General features: G+C 37.8%; 1 protein-coding gene across 1 annotated transcript; it reads right to left on the bottom strand.

The window, feature by feature from the left end:
• Window positions 1-648: 648 nt before the first annotated feature.
• LOC133458789 (fibronectin type III domain-containing protein 7-like) lies at window positions 649-11,512 on the bottom strand. Its single transcript, XM_061738990.1, has 14 exons — window positions 11,459-11,512; window positions 11,348-11,363; window positions 10,938-11,198; window positions 10,230-10,490; window positions 9,220-9,480; window positions 8,023-8,286; window positions 5,921-6,175; window positions 5,575-5,832; window positions 5,200-5,454; window positions 3,671-3,925; window positions 2,476-2,736; window positions 1,373-1,402; window positions 1,206-1,269; window positions 649-750 (listed from the first exon to the last, which is right to left on the bottom strand). The coding sequence occupies exons 1-13, from the start codon at window positions 11,510-11,512 to the stop codon at window positions 1,238-1,240; spliced, it is 2,463 nt and encodes an 820-aa protein (XP_061594974.1). The 3' UTR covers window positions 649-750; window positions 1,206-1,237.
• Between the last annotated feature and the right edge of the window lie 1,282 nt (window positions 11,513-12,794).

Raw genomic sequence — 12,794 nt, 5'->3', positions numbered from 1 at the left:
TACGGAAAAAGGGGGGAATGTCACATAATCCACCTGGTTGAGATATTGGCGCATGTACAGAGGCCTGTGTGGAGGTTTGTTTCTTTCTTTTTGCTGCCTTCTCCCACTCTCTCTGCCCTCATTTCCCATCTTACTCTTAACATAAATATTGAGAGTAGTAGAAGTGGTAATAGTGATAATAATTCAGTGGATGAAAACCTAATCTCAACTCAAGACACATCTGATTTGAACATTCATCATGCAAAACATGTAGAATGCGATCTAATCAGGACAATACGCTCAGGCTTGAAAACGCGGCCATACATTACAACATCTATGAGTACACCCAAACCATTTCTTCCTACTTTTTCTAGGATAGCAGAGAAGAACTGGTGCTGGGGTGTGTTTTACAGGAAAAAGCTCTCAAAAATATCTGCATGCTGGCTGTTGGAAATGCTTTTGACTCATTATGAAAGAAAGTTAATTTGGTGTTTGCTGAGGGTTACTGATGTGGACTAGACTGTAGAGAGAGAGAGAGGCAGCTTCGAACTACTTCAACTGCTAATGTCTTGAAATGAAAGTATCCATAAACAAGGCCAAACATACCACAAAACAGAAAAATGTGATGCTGGTAAATTTTTAATGAAAGAAATATTGTATATTTGTAGTTGGGCTGTTTAACTACAAGCAAAGCTTTTGCCCGGGACAGAAGAGATGACGATGAAGAGGATAATGAAGATGTGCTGCATGTGGCATCTGTGAAGAAAAGACCTTTGAGACAAAGAAAAGTTAGTATTTATGCATCATTTAAATATATGTCTGTATGTATGTATAAAAAAACATTCAGCCTTTCCTTTTTCGTACATAACTATTATCACTACATTACAACATACAGCTATAGATATAATGCATTAACTTACAATGTGCTTCAGTACTATTTTTCTGATTTAGAAATGATTAATTATCCACAGTCAGCAAGCATCAATTAATTATCAATGCAGATAAAGCAAAGACAAACAAACGCTTTACCAGATCCAGTAATATACTTTGGTCTTTTCTGTTTGGGGTGGCAAAAATGTTAAAGGGGCAACAATATTTGGGGTATTTGGTGTATTTTTAAAGTTTGAATCAATGAGGAGGCAACTAGTGTTCAATGGCTTTCCTCTTTTATTTAATTTGACAATTTGCATGTTTTAATAGGCGCATTACAAATAAGGTCTACCCACCTCAAATTTGTATAAATGTCGAGCTGACAGTGCTACTCCAAACTTCTCTTCCCCCTGTAAATCACTGGAATGAAATGTTAAAGAGGCATTAGAAAAATGCAAGCAGCAATTTAAAGATACCCCCCTGAAATATTGAGAGTTGAATTTCATAGCGGCAGCATGCTCACCTGTGCCAACATTGCTCCCTGAGCAAGTAACTACACAGAAACAAACACACACACAAGACGAAATACATGAAACTGCTGTTATACACACTTACAACCTCACTTTGTTTTAAACCCACATTCCCTGCATGTATTCATATCAAAACACCATCCATCATGATGTTCCCTCTGATACACTGAAAAAAATAAATCTAAGCGCATGTAAATATAACATATTTAAATCTGTGATATTAGCAATTAATATTAGCAGTTGCTTTACATGAATACATCTAGTTTTGAACTTAATCTGCATTTACTCAAAAAACAAGACATTGTGCATTTTTTCCTTAACAAGCAGTATTTATGTAATCTTTTCATTTACACACAAACAACAAGCAATGATCTCGTTGTATTTACTTTTCCTATAACAATTTTAATCTATTGGGCAGATTGACCAACGTTTAGATGAAACATGCTTTATTTGTTTAAGTAGAACACCACAGTAAAAAATATCTTGCTTGATCTACTTAAAAAAAATGTAAGACGACTTTTTCCGCATGGGATTTTTATGTAGATCAAGAAAGACTAGTCACTAGTCATTTGCAGGTAAAGTCAACTTATTTTTTTTTGTTTTTTTTTTGTCTTTTTTTCCTTTTTTCCCCTTTTTTCTTGTTTTTTTATTTTTTTCGTTTTTTTCTTTTCTTTTTTCCTTTTTTTCTTTTCTTTTTTCTTTTTTCCTTTTTTCCCCTTTTTTCTTGTTTTTTATTTTTTTCGTTTTTTTCTCTTTTTTCCTTTTTTTTCTCTTTTTTCCTTTTTTTCTTTTCTTTTTTCTTTTTTTTCGTTTTTTTCTTTTTAAAGTCAACAGGTTTGGAACGCTTCATCTGACATTATTACTAGAAAACTTAAAATGTATACGAATTTTTTTCATAAATCCTGCCTCAAGCTCCTTTAATTTTGATAAATAAAGTAAACTTAACACAATTAAGTTGACTGTACTTACACAATGTATTATTTACATTAAAAAAATTAAGTAGTTCATAAAAAGACTAGTCTTTCTTGATCTACATAATAATTTCATGTAAAAAGTTGACTTATTTTTTTCAAGTAGATCATTTGTATCAGTGTACCTGAGTAGAGCCTCTGTGGGCAGAACGGCACTCTTCCGCCCCCTGCTGTCAGCGGAGCTGCAACTACACGGTAGACGTCCCCACACTGCACGTTGTCGAAGTCACAGCTGTTTTCTCCGGGAGAAGCGGTGCAAGTGTAGTTGTTGCTGTTGCTCAGCATCTCTGCGATGGAGCTGTGGTTGCCGCCGGTGCTGCGCCAGAACACCCGCACGGAGTCACTGGCCGCCCTGTACAGTTTGACGCCCGACGGGCAGCAGAGACCTGAGAGAGGGACGCTGATTACGTGGGTGGCTTTAATAGTTGTGTGCGTGTTGTGAGAGTAGTATAGTCTGAATTATGGTTCCGCATTAAATCGACGCAGAGATTACGCCGTAGGTGCGCGTCGCCGCGTTCCTCTACGCCGTAGCCTCTGCGTCGATTTAACGCGGAACCATAAATAAGCCTTAAGTCTGTGTACTGTGTTTATTATGATTGATATGAATATAAAAATTGGTAAAACATTAATTAGATTAGCTAATGAAGGAATTAATTTCCCTTCAGGGATTAATAAATGTATTTTGAATGTAATTGAATACAAAATACCACTATACATAAATACAAAATTGAATATAAAATATAATATAAGTTATTAATGAAATTAGATAACAAAAAATCCTATGATTTCATGCTAAAAAAATCTTTTTATGAAATATTTATTTATTTAGGCCTATAACTATTTCATATCGATTCAATCAAGTTTGAGCTTGATTAATCTTTATGATAAAGTGTTGTAGTCACAAAGAATGATTTGGCAAATAACACACATTTTTCAGAGTTACAAGTTTGATTCAATTACTGAGTTTAAGGATTTAAAAAAAACAACATGTAATTGAGCAAAGCTGAATACATATAATTTTATTTTTTGGTAATCTGTTTAAGTCTGGGTTTTTTGTAAAGTAGAGACACTAGCGATGCACTGATCCCAAATATACTGTATTCCTAAATGCCATTAGGCCTACTGATTCAGATTTTTAAGGAGGGCTGCTAATTTAAAAAAAAAAAAAATTGTTTTTGTTAAATTGAATATTTGCAATAAATTGTGAATTAATCAGATATGAAAATGAAATAAAATCTATGGTAATTTGTGAAAATTGTAATACAGATACATTTAACTATTTTCAGCGCCTATCTGTCAAAAGAAAACCTCAAAACTTACTGGATGAGAAGCCCTGATAGGTACAGTTAGACATGCGCCCGCTGTGGCTATAGGTCTCCATGGTGACGGTGTAGTTGGTGCCACAGGTGATGCATCCCATGAGGCAGTGTGAGTCCTGGGTGTGGCAGCGGGCATGACCATGCGGTGACATCAGAGATGTGATGAAGGAGCGTGCCCCTCTGGCATCAGACCAAGACACATTTGTCATCGCCTGAGTCACCTGGTCGACAGTTAGATTTGTCGGGCAGCAGGGGTCTGGAAGAGACGATGACAGACGTGGAAACACCAAACTGTCAACATTTGTTTTCTAAACACATGTTTACCTGGGATTCTATTTATACAATTCAGCCGCTCTGTTAATATTTACACTTGCAGACATGGGAAAGACTGGATAAAGTTGCTAAATGTATGGAAAAAGTTATTTTGCACGCTTGAAAGGTAATTCAAATGATCTGAGGATCTGCTTTGATTTTGACAGACCTCGTACTAAACGAATGTCCCACATTTTCTAATAAAAACTTCAGCCTTTTTATGAGTTTATAATCATTTTAATCACAGTAATGAACAATGAAGCATAAAGCAAGAAGTGTCAAATCAATTTGACTTTGGTAAATCTGCAGTTTTTAACAGTTTTTTGTTTGTTTGTTTTTATTAACTGCACCAGTGTGACTACTTTTACACCTTAACCCACAATTATATTTTACTGAAGGCTCTGAATTTAAGAGCCCTTAAAGGGAAAGTTCGTTTTTTTACAACCTGGACCTTATTTCTGGCATTTTTATTTTACTCCAAATGACACCAAACTTGCCTGGGTGAGTATACGACCATAAAAAATGTCAGAAATAAGGTCCAGGTTGTAAAAAAACGAACTTTCCCTTTAACTTTCATCAATATTTAATAATTACGTAACAGCACCTTTACATTCACACTGTGTAACCAAAGGGGAAAGGTTTTCATTTTCTTTTCTTTTTCTTAAAGTCAGGTTCTCAAAATCTGCAAAATCATGATGGGAGGAATCATAAAGGAACTTGGTGATATAAGTAAATAACAGAAACTGCTGTGAAGTGCATATTTGTGCCGTCCTTGTGTGTCTATGTGTGTTACCCTATTTTCTGACTGAACTGAAACTTAATCCCACAGAAACCCCCTCACTAAACGTTGATTTTAGTCTTTTTCATCCATGGGAACACGTTATTAGCTTCTATCATTAAGACATTGCTTCCCTACAACATAATGTCGTACAAATAAGTATCAATTCTCTCCTTTCCTTGCATTTTCCTTCATGATTCATGCTTCAGGATTTTTTCAGAATTGGATGTTACTCATTTGACATATTCTGTAATAACTTAATTTGTGCCGCTGTGATGGCTAAAAAAAACGTATGTATGGACTGATTGGAAGGAAAAATACCAACCTTCCAACAAGTTTTTTAATCACTACACCTAATGAGAGCATCTTTTTAAAGGTCTAAAGGTCATACCGTCTGCACTTTTTGATGGTTTGGATCCCCCTCACCTTCACCTTCTCACCTGTTTCTAGTGAGTGAGAGAAGCTGGATAAACTCTGGCCAGCATCACTGGTTGCTATGACACTGAATTCATAGATGGAACCGCAGGGCAGGTCGGTGACGTCACAGCTGTTTCCACTGGTGATGCAGGTGTGTTTGCCGTCGTCTCCTTCTGTGCTCACTGTGTAAGTAGCAGCTCGGTTGTTGGATGTCCAGCTGACACTGACCGTGGAAGAGTTTTGTGGACTCAGCATCAGATTTGTTGGTGTGCAGGGAGCTGACAGAGAAGCAGTAGTTATAATCAGTCATCATAACTGCATAATGGTTGTAATTTATAAGATTTATCATGAAAAGCATTCAAACAACTTGATCTTGCTCTAAGAGTAACATTTTCAACCTGTGTCTTTGCTGTGAGCTTTGCAAGCACGGTTGCACCCGCTGATTTCATTGCAGGGCGTCACCACCACGCTGTAGGTGCTGTCACACCTGAGGTCGGAGAGCGCACACACTGGAGCTGTGTCATTACAGAGGATGACCTCCGAACCGTCAGCTGTTCGGGTCTGATACAACTCGGCCCCCCGCGAGGCGGTCCACATGATCTCCAAAGTCTCAGCACTCACCACAGAGACGGACACGCTCTCTGGACAACAGGGTGCTGAAACATACCGAAACAGGTTGATACAGAGCACTTGTGACACACCCTCACAGAGTCGCATTTAGCTGTGACCTCGACTGTCACTTACCGGCGGTGTAGTTGAGAACTCCTCCTTCGGGACGGCTGCCAGCTTGGTTGATCGCCGCCACAGACATCAGGTATGTGTAGCCACACTGGCAGTGGTAGGTGCAGTTGTTGCCGGTGGTGTTGCAGGTCTCCTCCACGCCGTCGCCTCTCTTGATGGAGGCTTCATAACTGTCGGCATGGGGCACGATGTTCCACGTCAGCGTGCAGTTCCCTTCTGAGGTCTCCACAAGGGCCAGAGACTCGGGTGGGCAGGGGACTGATGGTACAGAACAGTAGATTTTACCCCAACTGACTTAATGACAGCTTCTTTCTATGTTTCATGGAAACCTGTAACTCCAGTAAGCACTAACATGATTTCAACTTTCAGTTTCTCTATATGACAAAACTATGTCTTGCATAATATACCATCTTTATTCCTGCATTGTGTTGTCACTTTTATTTATTTTTTTTACACTTTTTTTTAATTTAGGCAACAAAGAACCTGAGGGCATCATGGGTGTTACAAAGTCAAGGCAATACAATTTCTTCCATACATCGTGTTACAGTGTCATATCTTTGTTAATGTGCATACAGAATCCATTTTTCCCAGTACCTGTCACATTTCTGCAGTTCCAGTTTCAATACAAAAGTGAGTCTCTCCATACAATAAACACCTTCTACAATCTTCAGCCACTGATCTTTTGTTGGAGGGTCAGCCTGCAACCAACTACGAGTTATCGCTTTCCTGCTGCTTGCCAGAAGTATCTTCAGCAAATATTTTTCTTTAAGAGGAACAGTTTCTGGCATCTTTCCTAAATATAATGTGATGAATGAGCAATCTAACTCCACACCCAACATTTCAGATATTGCTGTTGCCACCTCCTGCCAATATGGCTGTATCTTTGGGCAAGCCCAGAAAATATGGTAATGGTGTGTTGTCACTTTTAAATGACGGGCAGAGGCGATGGGGGCAGTGCAGTTTGTCAACCAACTGTGTTTTTATGCGTCTTTTTGCGTGTTGTTTTGATTTAGTTCACAAATTTAGAGCTCGTAGAACTTTTGTAATGTGTTTTATCAGGTCCGTTGAAGATTTAAGCTGCTAAAAATAAGTATATAGTAAGTTGCAAGGGAATAACATGATGTTCAAAATGGAGTTCAAATGAAAACATGTTTATCACTTGATAAATTTGCTCAGTTGTAGGCTATACATGAATGACTAGAGTGTGATCCAGCAACTTTCATGTAGTTTTAAAGTGAATAGCCGCCAATGGTTTGTAAAATGGTGTAATCCTGTAATTTACTGGGTCTCTTTATCATTATTTTCCATAATTTGGAGTTGTAAAAGGGTTGATTCGGTTCAAACCAATTCACAGCAGTCAGCTCCATAATTAAACAATTCTTCCTGAGGAAAAGAAGACCATGTAACTATGAGCAAATAAGGATGACATCAAACTACAGTGGCTGATTTTTGAAGCTGTAAAACCGTTTTAGGTGCACTCGTAAGGCGATAAAACATTCTCAACCATGGCTTTGGCAGTTTATAAACTGAATGTGTAATAAACCAATATTCTGTAGTAACACTTACAAGATGGAAAAAATCATTTTCCTTAAATTTTAATGTTAAAATGTTAAATTTAAAATCCCACATGCAATTTTCATTCATGCTAAAATCAATCAATCAATCAATCAATCAATCAATCAATCAATCAATCAATCAATCAATCAATCAATCAATCAATCAATCAATCAATCAATCAATCAATCAATCAATCAATCAATCAATCAATCAATCAATCAACCAATCAATCAATCAATATAGTATTTTCCAGTCTGGTCAAAACACTGTTCTATTACTTGTGATTGACAACCTGTTAAACTGTTAAAGTTTATAAAAATTATTTGAATTTTTTTTTTTTTTGCGGTGGAATAAAATTCTACAATTTAAAACCTAAATCATACCTTCAATCATGGTAATAATGAACAATAAAGACACATTATTAAGCTATAGTTGGCTATCTGACAAAGATGTCACATGTATTTTATGCTTTTCATTGTTTGTAAAATGATTTAGATCCATTTATTTGAATATAAAATGCCATGAGGTTTCATTTCTCTGCCACTCACAGGTGATGAAGACCACTGGAGTGGACGGGCAGCTGGGCCCGGCCTGGTTCCAGGCCGTGACCTGGATGGTGTGAACTTCTCCACAGCCCACCGCAGACAGCCTGCAGGAGCCAGAGCTGGTGTTGCAGGTTAGATTCTGGTCACTCATCACAACATAATGAATGGGTCCGTGAAGCTCCGGGTCGACCTCCCAGGACACGGAGAGTCCAGCCACATCATTATTTCTCAGCACAGACACGTTAACAGAAGACGGTGTTGGAGGTCCTGGTGAAAGATGAAACATAATGTGAAGACAGAAGTGGACTACGAACAGATATCACTTTAACATGAAACTCCTTTTTCTGCATTTCATTGGAGCATATTTTAATTCCTAACACTTATTTCTCAAAAGGCTGTGATAATATCCTTAAATTAAAGCTGCAAGCAGCGATGAACGGGCCCTCGCACTCATGGCACCATCCACGACTCTCTATGTCAAACCATTCAAAAGTTATGGCAGAAAATAGGAACTGTGAAATATCGACCAATCGCACATTTTGATGTATAACACACCTGGGTGCACGTTACAGTTCGGGCGAAGAAGTGGCCGAAGAAATGGCATAAATTGCACCAAAATTACACGATTAATTCAAAATGGCCAACTTCCTGTTCGGTTTCGGCCATGGCGCCAAGAGACTTTTCTTTAAGTTGCGACATGATACAGGTGTGTACCGATTTTCGTGCATGTACGTCAAACCGTGTTGTGGGGCTTGAGGCACAAAGTTTTCTAGGGGGCGCTGTTGAGCCATTAGGCCACGCCCATTAATGCAAACCATTAAATATCAAATTTTTCTCCAGGCCTGGCTTGTGTGCAAAATTTGGTGACTTTTGGGGCACGTTTAGGGGTGCAAAAAGGCCCTTATTTTGTCGGAAAAATAAAAACAAGAAAAACGAGAATAAAAATAAAAACAAGGAAAACAATTCCTACAGATACAATAGGGCCTTCGCACTGTCAGTGCTCGGGCCCTAATTAAGATTTTGAGATTCCATGTTAATGAATGCAGACATAAAAACACATTTCATCAGCTAAAGTCACATGGCATTGAAAAGCTCCTAGAGACAATTTGCGTTGTAATAGACGCTATATAACTAAAATTGAATTGAATTAAATTAAAAGTACAAAATCCGAGACAGAGAAGTGTCTCAGTGTTTCCTTACGTGTTGTCTGGTTCACATGCAGACTCTCTTCTCCCTCTCGGCCCTCGGGGTCCCAAGCTGAACTTGTGATGATATAGAGGGAGCCAGCGTCCAGGCCAGGGAGGGTCAGGGTAGTGTTGGATGTGTTGTACATACTTTGAGTGTTGAAGTCAAACTTGAAGATGGACACAGTGTACTGGACTGCATGAGCCACGGGATCCCAGGACAGAACGATGCTGTCATTGCTGGGAGAAGAAGATGAGAGGTGCGGAGGAGGCAGAACTGTGGAGGAAAAAAAAAAAGTCCTACAATTTTTACACGTATGAGGTAACTGGAAGGACAATATCACCATGGGACCACTATTTAAATGTCAAAAAAGAAAACGTTTTATCAAATCAGAAGTCACTTTACAAGGTTATGGTTAAGATCTCTGCAAGCTCCGTCCATGGTTAATTGCATGTGAAGACATTATTATTGGTATTACCCTTATTAAAGCAAGATTTTTTTACTTTGATTGTTGCTGTTTTAGTGGTTAATTTCATTATGAAAACTCTTTAATAGATTATGTTTCACATGAAACCAGTTGTTTTCTATTAGTTTCCTCTTTTCTCTTTTGGCTCAGGAAGATTAAATGTCTCCCTAGGGTGGAAGCAGGGAAGAATTGTGAAGTTTTTCGTTTTAAGGATGAGGTTGATTCTTTGTCTCTGCTAAAAGGTCAAATATAACCTCCACCGATACAGGAGACGCCCCTCAGGGGTGATGATGCATTTCTATGGTAAGACAAACCTTGATTTGTACCAATGACGTGTGCATACAAAAGGGTCCACAGTGATTCTGCTGTGGCACAATGCGACAGATCGAATAACGAGAAAAATACTCTGGGTTTCTTCATAAATATGATATTCTTCTCTTTACAGATACAGCCCTTGAGCTTCTTTTTGTCATTGTATTATTTTTTTTCACAATTGCTGTAGGAAACACATGAAACTTCATCAAAAGAATAGATACTGTAACAAGAAGAACAACATCACCTGTCCTGGCGGTGACGGGGGCCGATGGCTGGCTGCGGCCCATGCTGTTCACAGCCATGATGCTGAGCGAGTAGTCTGTGTACGGGCTGAGATCCTCGATCTCAGCAGGTGAGGAGAGCGCTGTGTCCTCCCTGAAGAAGCCATCGCTGTTCTCAACTCGTATGATGTAGTGAGTTGCCCCGGTTTTCAAATTAAATTCTGCCATCAAGGTCCTGCTGTCCTTAGGCTTAACATTCCTGATGGGCTCCATCATGTCCAAGGCTACGAAACACCAGCGATGACACCCAAGGTTAACTTTGAAGTGTTATATTTTACATTCTCCTATTTATTCTCAGATTTTAAGAGATTGTGACAAATCATGACCTGAATACTATAACATAACTACACAAATGTATACATTTATTCATATTAGCTTAAGCGTATGCAGTGACTTTTTTGTATTCCTCTGCTCAGTATCCCTTGAATAACTGCTGACATTAAACTGCAATATTTAGGGCACGGTTTAATGATTTTAAGTTAAATTGTACTGTTATTTATTATCTTAGAGCCACTCAAACTTATTCCAGGTTTCATTTTATTGCTTCCAATACATTCAAAATGAAGAATGTGGCAACCTTAATTGTGCTCTTCAAATTATACTTTGTAATGAAGGAACAGTCAAGATGCAAAAATACAATATTATGAAGCTCTTAAACAGTAGTAGCTCACCTGTTGATGTCTCAATCAATGCAGAGCTTAGTGCAATTTGATACGCATCCAGAGCTTCAACTGTTAAAATATATTCAACTTCTTGCGACAGTGAGCTGATTGAGCCCATCACTGTGTTGGGACCAAACGTGACAAAACTAATAGGGTTGTTTGGGGAGTTTTTGAGCGCAGCAGAGAGCTTGTATGAAGAAGCTCCAGAGTACCTGGTCCATCTGAGAATTACAGTCTTTGACGTTGCAGAGAATATGGATACTTGGATGTCTGATGAAAGGGATGCAAGAGGTGCAGATCATTATGGAGACAGATATTCTTTTTCACACAAATGTCCAATGTAGTCACATTTTCATGCCTCGCTCTTCTAATATGATGCAACATCAATAGGATATGTGATAAAATAAAACGTACAGTACCTGATTGGGCTGCAACCTGCAAATTTAAGAGGATAAAATATTATGAACGAACAGTTGCATGCTTGAGTTGAAAAAAAAAAAGATCTGAGATTTAAAAGAACTTTAATTTACCTGTAAAGATATGTCCAGCAAGACGAAAACCACAGGCCACTTCCAGCTACCCATTCTTCACGCTTGTTTCTGGCAACACACCTCTCACCATTGTTTGAATATTAAATAGATGTTTCTCTGATGCTTTCACTTTTTCTTAAACATATATGTTGTCTGTACAGGTTGAAATACCTGCACCCAGCCCCTCCCAGTGTGGGACAAAATGTCCAATCCTACTGAAGCAAAGATTTTCACCTCGGGGCAGTTTTGAGTTGTATGGCAGTAGAAGGAAACACCTTTGTAGCTGTTGGCATGATATTTTATATTCAAAGAGGATTACTTCACATATGCCTGGAAAAGTATCAGGACTTCCCCTCACCAAATGATTTGGATCCAAGATGAAAGCCTAAACTTAAAAAACAAACAAAAAATAATCTAAAGAAGTTATGACATTGTCAGATTTGAAGCTTCCATGTTTCCACAAGTTCAAAATCTTATTGAGTGAGAACCTGCCATTTGATTAATCGGATTGCTGCATAGAAGTGGCAATCTGTTCTGAATGAGTCATACGAACTGAATACTTTATTAGTGCCCAAAAGGAAATTATACACAGTATAAATTACTGAGGTTGAAAAAAAACAACGATAAAATCACCTGACCTTGTTAAATGTGCTTTTTTCTGTGCTACAGTTTGTACATGTAAAGAAAGCTGGTATGCCATTTTAAACTTTAGCCATTTTAAAATCATATTCAAATTAAAATTATTTCAACCCTACTCTAAATTCACTTACGGTACTCATTTACAACTAACTGTGCTTTAAAATAAGTTTGAGACCAAATATAATTTTAATTTTTAAAGAACACAGTTTGAGGATTTTTGTAAAAAACAAAAACAAATTCAATGTACTGTTAAGCATTATAATAGAGTGATAAAAGCCATACCAATTTCTCTGAGGTCGATGGTTGTTCGTCACTCTAAGCCAAGGTCTCTCCTGAGACAGCTCTGCATTAAAGGTTTAGATTTTTGGGACTTTAGATGTACTAACAGTCATTAGAAACATTTTGCTAGAAGAATATTACCCTAACCCAATAAAAAGATGGTATATCCTAAAGGAATTTGAAGTGGAAAAGATTAGGAATAACGAATAAGAAAAAAATATATTTCATTTCCACTTGCACCAAAAATAAAAGAGGTAAACTTCAAGATTTTAAATGAAATTTACCCAACAAACGAGTTTTTAAGATTAAAATTTAATTTTGAATTGAATAATTGTGTTTTTTGTGAAAGGGAAATTGAAACTTTGCAACATCTTTTCTTTCACTGTGATTCAGTGCAATATTTCTGGAGTGAGATGCA

Source organism: Cololabis saira, chromosome 13 (assembly GCF_033807715.1).
Source record: "Cololabis saira isolate AMF1-May2022 chromosome 13, fColSai1.1, whole genome shotgun sequence".
In the NCBI taxonomy this organism is placed as follows: Eukaryota; Metazoa; Chordata; class Actinopteri; order Beloniformes; family Belonidae; genus Cololabis; species Cololabis saira.
The sequence above is the reverse complement of the archived record's forward strand: the minus strand, read 5'-3'. Positions and strand labels throughout refer to the sequence as shown.